We start from the raw sequence: 11,008 nt of genomic DNA, 5'->3' as shown, positions 1-11,008 counted from the left end.
ATATATGCATCCACCATACCATTAATCACAAGCATACATGATCAAAATATAGTTTAATACAGAAACCAACATATAAAAATTCTTGCATCTTACTTATCTTTATCATTAACATATCATATGTATATGTACAGAATATCATAATCATGCAGGCGAGTGCACAAGGATTCTTATCTCTATACTAACAACCTAGACAGACTAATCATCTGCCCACACTGCGATCTACGAGTTGGGGTGCACAGAACCTGCACAATGTCGTTTTATCTTAAAGATTGTTCCCCTGCAGAACTAAATCAATATCAAAAATCATTCGAGGAATCCAACAATCTGGAACCCTCTACTGGTCTACTAAAAGTTCCACCATTATGTAGCAACCAAGACTACTCACCAATTCCTTCCACTCAAACTTTTCAGAATCAACTAGAAAGAGAAAATACTAAGATAGAAAAAAAAACTTAATCCAAAAACCCAGGAGCTCTATATGGTTGCATAGTGCCGATCCAAAATCCTTTCTATGCTTGCAAAACTCCGATTCGAGACCAATACAAGCTCGAAGCTCTAGGTCACATGGTACCAGTCAGATCTTTTTTCACTTGGTGATGGATTTGGCCCTCCTAGCTTTTGTTTATTTTTTTTTTTTAACTAAAGCAGACTCACGTGCGTCACACGACGTCAGGGGAATTAGTGACCGTTGCCTCCTCCCTCCAATTCCGTCAAACCCAGAGGAGGACATTCAACTGACTGGGTCTCCCATTCTCCCCCTGCTCACGATTCAAGCTTGGGTCTCTTTGGGCATACATAGCGAAAATGACTCAAATATTTCTGTGCAAAATTCTAACAAAACAAAGAACCAATCTTGCCCACCACCACCTCCTCCTCCTTTGAACTCCAAATCCCCACAAAACTTATGCTTCAAAATCCAATTCTTCATCAAGTCCGACCCACCACTATCGGTTGGAAAGACGCCAAATCTCTGCATCAATGCCGCCGAGAGCCCTCCTCTTCGCGGTCTTCTTCATCTACTTCTCGATCTCTACCGGCATACGAGCACAGGATGAGAGCAATGATGCGCAGACAGCTGAACCATTAGACGCAGACAATTGCAATGGAGTCTTCCTGACCTACACCTTCATCACGCGCACCAAGGAGTATCCTCATGTCAAGAACGCATCAGCTCAGTCCTACGCCTTCAAGTCCACCGCCACCTTACTGAATACAATGACGGAAGACCTCAGGGCATGGAAGATGTTCATTGGGTTTCAGCATGATGAGATCTTGGTGTCGGCGTTGGGGGCGGTGATCACAGATGGAACAGACTATCCAGCCCGTGTCGGAAATGGCGCATCTTTGTCGGGCTTCCCACAATCCGATCTTCTGAACGCAATCGACACCGCCGGGGACTTGACACAGATTCAGGTGAAGGTCGACTTGACCGGGACACAATTCGGGGTGAAGCCGCCGGGAATCCCCATGCCGAAGACAATTAAATTGGAAAATGATGGGTTTAAATGTCCTTCACCCTCTCACCAAGGTATAAATATCATACTTGATAATTTACATTGTTTTATGATAGTCCCTTTTTCCCCTTTTTTACGAACACAATGATGCGTATATATTTTAGCATTAGGATTGTTCATGATGGAATAGAAGAATTTTTTTCATGGTGGACGGATATTTAATGTATGGTGGTAGCATTCATTCTTTTGGAGGTACTCAAAAAAATGAAATCTATTTCATTTGATTAGAGAACGAGAAGGAAAGTCAATTATATCCCTTCTTTCCAAGTTAACAGATGTGAAACTCCTTTGAATTGCAAGGGTAGCTTTCTCATGCTTATATGAACATATGAATAATGATAACTACAAAGTATTTTATAGGGTGTGCATTTAGAAGTAGCCATCCTATGAGCAAATATCTCGATCCATGCATATGGGGTCATGATTTCAAAAAAAATGTTATTATGTCTTCCAATTACAAGATAAATACATATTACTATTTAATGAAACCGCAAACAAAAGTCTAATAAGTTTTCTTTTTCACAAAGATGAAAAGCATGTGTTTGCCAATTTAGTTCTTTTGAGGGCAAGCAATCTAATTCGAATCAACTTCGCTCTTCGCAGTCTGTAAACCTTACTTAGCATGCATTTGAATGCGAACAACCTGAAAATTTTTACAAATGTTAGAAATAAAGGTAGCTTTTTTATAGCCAAATATGCCCATATGTAAACTAACATAGGGTTGCAACTTAAACAGAAATTTGTCTGAGGAAGAAATAATGGAGAAGAATTTAACTGAAATTACTGATCTTGATTCTTCTATTAAGCAAGAATATGTTATCCTTTTATCAGGCATGCCATTTACTGGAACTTCCCTTGTAATGAGACATTTTTGGCATGCTCGAAAGCATCATGTTTCTCGAATCCAAAGTTGCAGCACAGATCATTCCTTCAATTGGACCATGCTACACGAGATGCCATAAGAACTTACAGGAGTTTGTCATCTGTGCTGCAGGGAGCCAGATGTATGTATGCTGTGTCAAAGACCCCAAGCTCAAGACCAACAAGACCGATACCACCAGGTTCCTTCCCCGCCAGAAAGGCGACCTCCTCATCTCCTACGATGTCATCCAGGCCAATGGAAACAACTACCTCGCCCAGGTGACCATCGAGAACAACAACACCATCGGCCGCCTCGACAATTGGAACCTCACATGGGAGTGGAAGCGCGGAGAGTTCATCTACAGCCTGAGGGGAGCATACACCCTCAAAAAAGACGTCTCCGACTGCGTATTTGGAGAAGCTGGCAACTATTACCAGAGCTTAGATTTCTCGCAGGTCATGAACTGTGAGAAGAAGCCCATCATTACAGACCTCCCCCCTGAGAGAGCCAAAGACAACACCATTGGAAACATTCCTGATTGCTGCAAGAATGGCACCCTCCTTCCATCCATCATGGATCCCAGCCAGTCCAAGGCAGTCTTCCAGGTCCAGGTATATAAGATTCCACCGGACCTTAATCGGACCGCCTTGTATCCTCCTCAGAACTTCAAGATCAATGGCTTCCTCAACCCAAACTACGTCTGCGGTCCACCGATCAGAGTTAGGCCGTCGGAGTTTCCAGACCCAAGCGGTCTCATGTCAGAGAGCATTGCACTGGCTACTTGGCAAGTTGTGTGCAAGATAACGAGGCCCAAGCGAAGGAATTCACGATGCTGCGTCTCCTTCTCTGCCTACTATAATGACTCGGTTGTCCCCTGCAATACATGTGCTTGTGGCTGCTCCAAGGCAGCGGGTTGCGATCCAGATGCTCCTCCATTGCTTCTCCCTTCAGAAGCACTCCTCATCCCCTTTCAGAACAGAACGGCCAAGGCCAAAGCCTGGGCTGAGATCAAGCACCGCCATGTCCCCAACCCGCTACCATGCGGGGACTACTGCGGAGTTAGCATCAATTGGCACATACTATCCAACTACCGGAATGGATGGACTGCAAGGATCACACTGTTCAATTGGGGGGGCTACACTTTCAAGAACTGGTTTGCGGCGATTCAAATGGACAAAGCTTATCATGGTTATGAGAAAGTGTATTCATTCAATGGTACAAAGCTAGATGAGTTCAAGAACACTGTCTTCCTCCAAGGATTGGAGGGTGCCAACTACTTGATGCCGGCGCAGGATGGGAAGGACCCAGCTGTGGATCCAAGAGTTCCTGGTAAGCAGCAGTCAGTTGTTTCATTTACAAAGCAGAAGACACCTGGTATCGATGTTCCACGCGGGGATGGATTTCCAACAAGGTTGTATTTCAATGGCGAGGAGTGCGCACTTCCTGATGATATACCACTAGGATGCGGATATGGACATGGTGTTAGCCTTCTACACATAGTTTTGGTTGCAGTAGTGGTGTTGGTATCGATAAAGGATGACTGGTGTTGATGAGCCACAGGGTGGTGAGATCAAGTCTTTGAGCATTGTTAGTCTTACACTGAGTTTCCTAGGGAAATTCACTTTTGGATAGATTCTGGTAGTGCAGTGTTTGTTACTAAAATCTGCAGGTGATCCACCGAATAACTCGCTTGAAAGATAGGTCGAAACATTCATGAAACGATGCAAGAGGTGCAAAAACATGGGATAATTGAGTTAGCAGATTGATACTAACAAGATTCCATGCTGCCAGCCACAGGTAAATTAGGACAGATTTCTATGGTGATGCAGAGGCCACAAATGGTACTACTGTATTAGTGCTTGCTTAGATGTATATTTATGCATTTCTTTTGTAGCTCTGTGTATCTATAAAAAAATTTTAAGGTGGAAACGACTTCTTTTGTTTTTCAATTTGAACAGCATCATGCTCTTGTTGTCTCATTAAGGGTTGTATATCTGGAAATGCTGATAATAGGAGCGCTGGCTTTGACCTCCTCTTTTGATCATATTGGCTTTGGTCTCACATCTAAAATATCATTAGTGATGAAATGAGAAGATATGACATCCAATTTTCTCAAGAAAAAAGAAAGAAAAAAGGGGAGAAAATAGAACATCTTTAATCTATTATCTTTATGTTTTTTGGACATCTTCTGTCATGCTCTGAACCCGTCACCCAGGTCGAATACCGAACACGTGACACGGCCACATAATCCTTAAAATGAAGCCCTAAAGATCATGTAAGGCCTAAGATGAATAATATCCACATAAAACCAATGACAACTAAATCAATCCAATAAAACCACTAATATTAAATTATCAACTAGTTCAAATACGAGGTTTCGAATGTGCATTGGTATCAGCAAAATAAAAGAGATAACAAGCTAATTAACTACTAGCTGCACAAGCTCATTGTCCCTCCCATTCCAAAATACGCCTTCTGTGACTTTGAAAAAAATGCAAGAAAGGATATGAGCTTTTCAAGCCTATTGAGAATACCGAATTGCTATACCATAAGTAATAATCATAGGAATAATATCAGATAAAATAAATATCATATCAATACTTGAAAAACTCATACAAATAATGTGCACATAAGCCATCATCATCACCTTACCAAAAAAGCATATATACATATTTGCTTATATACGGCCAATCACGCAGGTGGTACATTGTGGACTCGAGATGCGGATTTGCTTAGTACATTCCGTGATATTTTATTTTCTGACTTTATTGGGTGTGTCCGAACTCGCATAGTTTGACATGCCCGCTTTAGCAAAAATAAAAATAAAAAAAAAAAGAAGCTCAGCAGCCTAGCTAGAACCTCAAGCCAAAGAGGGAAGGGCCGGCTGGAATTGTTGATTCTGCGCTCGACCTTTCCTTTTTTGGCAGACCGCCTCGTCCACTCTAATTCTTTCCTTGTTCCATAGCCTCACTTCGCCTCCTCCCCCTTGGATCTCTCCACCATGATCTTCTTCCTCTTCCCTCTCTTTCCTCCTTCCTCTTCCTTTCCCCTATTGGGCTCACTGTGCCCTACTTTGAGCTACCAGATCCACAACCTCAAGCTCGTCAGAGCCAAGGTCAACCATTTCCTCCCTCGATCTTCCTCATCCTGATCAACCCAGCAATGGCCAGAATCTGGCAAAGGGTTGGAATTAGACCAAAAAAAAAACCAATCTGATGGTCGTTCCGCCCATTGTCTTGCCGCTGGACTTTCGGCTGCTCCTCCGGCTGCAGTCGTCGACCCTCTACAACTCTCACCAATAGGTATAATAGTCGGCATACAGCCTTCACCAATAGATATAATAGTTGGCATACAGCCCTGCTAGTGGTTTTAATAGTTGGCAGACTGTGATATATAGTCGATTACGACCCTATCATAGTTACAAGGTGACCTGAGCATTTAGTCCGAGAGTATTGTTTTTATGTCATGATATGACTATTTATGGAATTTGCATATGCAATAACATATTTGGTTTTATAACTTGTTTTATTATGTGGTTGTTACGAAATGCTCTAATTACTTGGTGAAATGGTTTAACTATCTCCATGATTTATTCACGCATGATCAGATTTTCATGTCATGAATTGTTATGTAATTATATCTATAAAATGCTTGATTTGCAATAAAAGTTATTTTCAATGACACATTAAATCATATAAAACTGATGCATAAATTGTTATATAAGATAGTACATGGTTACTTACTGAGCTAGAATTACATCTTTCTCTTTGTTCTTTTTAGACAAAACAAGTTGTTAGGTGCAACAAGGGATAATTCAAGTGGAGGTCGAGATAATATGCATCAAAGCATAGTAGCAAGCCAATAATAAATTTAGTTTATGACTATGAAAATATGGGTTATGTAGCTTGGATATTTAGATGCCATGCACCTGGACCTCTTTGTTTAGTAAAAAATTGGACCACTTTTATTATTATACAAATTATATATATATATATATATATATATATATATATATATATATATATATATATAGGGCTTCATGCATGTTATCGGGGGCGACATCTCATGGTAGCACGACTATGTTATGTTCCGGATTTGGGGCAAAGTTTCTATTCTGATGCTTAATGTTCACTCTTTGTAATCATAGTTTTATGCATGGTTTTCCCACGCTGGAAATTAGATCATATTGCACATCATTGTTCTATGCTCACGCGGCATGGCTTTGTGGAATTGGTTAGCAGATTTCTCTTCCACACCCCCGCCTCCCCCAACCCCCCTCCAACCTCCTCTTTTTCCTGCGCTTGAGTTTGCGGAGAATCCAACGGTTACTTTGTGTATGTGTTTAAGTTCGGATGGGGGATTTTCTGAAGAATTATGTTTACCCGTAAGCACGGCATATGATATCTCACAGACAACACACGGAACCTGTCTCATTTGTTCTCTATATTGTGATTGGATGATTGAAAAATAGAATATGTCAGTGCTAGCTACTAGTGGCGAAGAATCTTGTCCATTTAGACAGCACTTGCTCATCCTTTTGCTCCTGATTGGTCCTCAAAATCAGCGAGATTTTTTATTGAGGAAAAAGGAAGAGATATTATTTTGCTATGTTTTGCATGCGCATCCATTTAACAACTTCTAGTTCTCTCTTCCCTTCTACCCATCCCCCCACCTTGAGAAGCTCTAAGCCAAGCTCTAGTCATGAACAACGCAAAGGTTTATCTGGTTGCTGTCCTGATAAGTTTGATACGTGTCGGCATGCAGATTCTCACCAAGGCTGCCTTCAATACAGGCATGAGCACTACTGTTTTTGTGTTCTATAGACAAGCATCTGCAGCTCTGTTCTTGACACCTATCGCATTTGTACTTGAAAGGTACTCCCTCCCCCCCCCCCTTTTGTATAATTCCATTCTTTAGTAGTTACTTTATTCATGGATGGTTGAAGAATTTTGTTCTTCAGGAAAAGAGCTCCACCACTACCATTTATGGTTTGCTTCAAGATTTTCATGCTAGCTTTCTTGGGGTAAGTTTTGGCTTTTGATAGCTATCAAGTAATTAACTTCAGACCATTACGACTACTCTTTGCTGCGTATTTAGTCTTTGAAGAACTCATCACTTCTTGCGTTCCTAATTTTCTACTCATTTATCCACACAAAAATTTCATTCTGCACATCTACTTTAGTTTGAAACACTGGTTCTTTTTATGTGACACCATCCTTCATACTGCGGATTTAGCAGTTCTTTTTTAGTTTATTGCACTAAAGTTATTCATGCTTTTCTAACTTTTTTTTTGTGTGTGCATGTGTGGTTAGGCTTGCGGTTTACTTCAACATACTCTCCCTGGCTCTTGATTATACTTCAGCAACATTGGCAGCTGCAATGATAAATTTCATTCCTGTGCTTACCTTCATTTTGGCTGTTCTATTTGGGTATGGCTCGATCACGTTGCTCGTAAGTCCTAGTATTTTTTTAACAATAAGTAGCTACTCCAATGGATTTTTTGCAGAAAGATTACTGTTCTATTTTATATTGATAAGGATAGAGAAGCTTTGGATCCACACACTATGCTCTAGTTCAGCAGTTTGCACATTTCCTTCAATCTGGAAGAGGATTTAGGACTAAACTTAAGAAGCATTTCTGAAGAATTTAATCCAAACAATTCTGATTGAACACCAACTATTGTTCTCAACAAAAAAATAAAAAAACAGGGAATCTAGGACTATCATCCATGACAAGGAGGCCTTGCGAGAGTTCATAGGATTATATGCCATTCATCATGGTAATATGCAATTTTTGTTTTTGAGAGAGCCAATAGTATACAAAATAGAAAGATGAATGGCTGCCACAAACCTTGCACTCATGGAGTTACAGTCACCGAACAAAAAGAGAATATGGAGATCATGCTATCATAATGAAATACCAAATTACGATAATTATTTGAATGAATGCTACTATAAAGTCTCAATCGGGCAGTGCCTCTACATAACAGAATGGAAGCTATCAAGTTAAGGAGTCGTAAAGGGATTGCAAAAGTTTCTGGAGTAGTGCTCTGCCTAGCCGGTATTTTGACAATGGCCTTCTACAAAGGACCTCACTTGAAATCCTTTATCCACCATTCCCTCCTTGGCCAAGGACATAGCCACAGCGATCGAAGTCACAGCCATTCTCACAATACATGGATCTTGGGAACCTTCCTCATGACCATTGCCGCTTCAACATTGTCTTTGTGGATGGTGCTACAGGTATGACTCTAGGCATTAATCATACTTTCCATCCTTCAAAGTGGACATGGACACCCTAACGTTTTCATCTTACTTCAAAATAGGGACCTGTGTTGCAAGAGTATCCTTCCAAGCTTCTATTCACTACCCTACAGTGCCACTTTGGCACCGCTCAATCATTCTTCATAGCACTGGCTTCTGAGAGGGACTTCTCTCGGTGGAAGTTGGGCTCCGACATCAATCTAATCGCAGTGGGTTATGGTGTAAGTATATTTTTGCGTGCACCGTTTTGCTCCAGTGAAACATTGTGTAAGAAAAATGATCGATTTCCAAAACTAAACTTAAAGAGGAATCCTAGCAAGGGAATTTATTTCTGCTGCCATAGCTAGCATTGCTCGGTTACAGATGTGTGGAAATTATGCTGCAGTCCAAAAGATTCAAGGCTTTAAGCTTTCTTCTCAAGAAAAAAAAAGGTTTTAAGCTTCAAAGTGGAAGACTGCTAGGCTGATAAACGCAAGTCGCGGACTTAGCTAGTTGATATTAGATAATTATATAAGGCCTAGTTTGTCAATATTTCAAAGATATACTTTGATGTCTTTTATGATGGTGCTAATCATTTACTATAGGCATCTTATGAAACCAACCTTAATCACTGACAGAAATAAAAGCGAGTCTGATACATGATCAAATTAGCCAAAGGAGACGGACTGATTTGTATATGGTTACTAGTATATGGTTTTAATTACTTTAGTTATATGTCAAATATATATATCACTAGAGAATAATGAGGAATATATAGGGTTAACGATTGCTTAATTTTTTCAACTTCCCTTATTGTATTTCTTCTAGCAATTTTTTACTCATAGTCTAAGTGATGCATGTCGCAGAGCATCATTGGCATTGGAGTTTCATATTACTTGCAGTCATGGACCATTGAGAAAAGAGGGCCAGTTTTCTTAGCCATGTTCATGCCGTTAACTCTAGTCATCACCATGATACTCTCTTCATTTCTCCTAGCAGAACAAATTGGTTTGGGAAGGTGTAGTTCCATGCTCAACAAAATCTCCTTTCTCAATTTTATATTAACATGCTTAAAGTAGAAGTTTGGCTACTAGTCTCATGTTGATACTGCAGTGTTTTAGGTGGAAGCCTGATGGTCGGAGGCCTTTACAGTGTTCTCTGGGGAAAGAGTAAAGAACATGATGATAGCAACATACAAATGAGGGAAGATGGAGAATCTTGCTTAGAGGAGAAAAAAATCGCACCATCAGTTGAGACTACACAAGCAACATAAGTTGTCCAATTATGACGTAGAACCGGTTGCCGATCGCAGAGGACGTCGCAGCTGTGGAGATGTTTCGACCATGGATGAAGTCGCTATTAACGAAGAGTTGGGATCAACCATCTGATTTCCGTTTCGTCTAGTCAAGAGTCCTTCTGAATTCGAACTCTGTTTTGAATGAGGCATGAGTCTTTGTTTCTGTTTTAAGTTGGTTTAGGTTTGGTTTGTTTTATTTTCTGAATCCTGGTTGAATCCCGGTTGGAGTAGGAGTCCTTTGTTTCGTTTGAGTTAAAGGGTTGGGGTTGTGTAGCCTATATAAGGCATCGTTGAAGACCTTGAGGGGGTTTTTTCCGTTCTGTTTTTTTTCTTCAACCGCCATTGATTGAAAACTAGAGAACTCTGTTCTGTTTTCTGAATATCAGCATTCCTGTTTTATGCTCTGTTTTGAGTCAGCAAACAGTGATTGCTTGGGATTCAAAGCTTCTTCCTCGATTGGAAGTCTTGTTCTTCCTTGATTGACCCACGCTTCCAGCCGCATCAATTGGTATCAGAGCAGGTTTTTCTTATGGCGATGGCAAACGACAGTGTTGGGAGCGTCCATCCCATCAACGGAGATCATGGGATGCCGGCCCTTTGGGCGGTGGTTCGCAACCTTGAAGATGCTGTGCGGAACATCCAGCAGACACTCAACGAGTTGCGGATCGAAAACATAAGGGAACCCAACTGGAATCAGGTTCAAGCGGGCGAGAACTTCTCTCGTGGCCAACCGGTGCCGGCGCGTGACCCTCCCCATTAGCATAGGCAGCATGTCTACTCGAAGTCGTCCGACGAAGAAGACGAAGGATTGGCCTTCGACGAGTTCAATAGGCTGCAACAAAGGCACAATGCAAATCCAGCAGGTTATAGGCCCAAGAGGATTGATCGGAACCGACCTTCAAATCTTCCTGTCTTCAGCGGCAATCTACACATCGAAGGTTTTATGGATTGGATGGCTGAAGTAGAAAAATTCTTCGATTACATGGAGATCCCGGACCAGAAGAAGGTGAAGCTTGTTGCATAAAAGTTGAGGGATGGAGCATCTGCATGATGGGAGCAATTGCAACACAATCGTATGCGGCAAGGGAAGATG

The 11,008-nt window shown here is 41.1% G+C and overlaps 1 protein-coding gene across 1 annotated transcript; it reads left to right on the top strand.

The window, feature by feature from the left end:
- The first annotated feature begins 860 nt into the window (after nucleotides 1-860).
- Nucleotides 861-7,764, top strand: LOC103722449 (COBRA-like protein 10). The gene is made up of 5 exons (XM_008813009.6): nucleotides 861-1,528; nucleotides 2,509-3,831; nucleotides 7,060-7,250; nucleotides 7,337-7,399; nucleotides 7,689-7,764. Exons 1-3 carry the CDS (start codon nucleotides 979-981, stop codon nucleotides 7,197-7,199), a joined length of 2,013 nt encoding a protein of 670 aa, XP_008811231.4. The 5' UTR covers nucleotides 861-978; the 3' UTR covers nucleotides 7,200-7,250; nucleotides 7,337-7,399; nucleotides 7,689-7,764.
- The last annotated feature ends 3,244 nt before the right edge of the window (nucleotides 7,765-11,008 follow it).

The sequence above is a fragment of the Phoenix dactylifera genome, chromosome 9, assembly GCF_051530095.1.
Source record: "Phoenix dactylifera cultivar Ajwa chromosome 9, Ajwa_hap1_PhDact_Kaust_v1.1, whole genome shotgun sequence".
NCBI lineage: Eukaryota > Viridiplantae > Streptophyta > Magnoliopsida > Arecales > Arecaceae > Phoenix > Phoenix dactylifera.
Note: the sequence above shows the minus strand (reverse complement) of the source record. Positions and strands in the feature narration are given on the sequence as shown.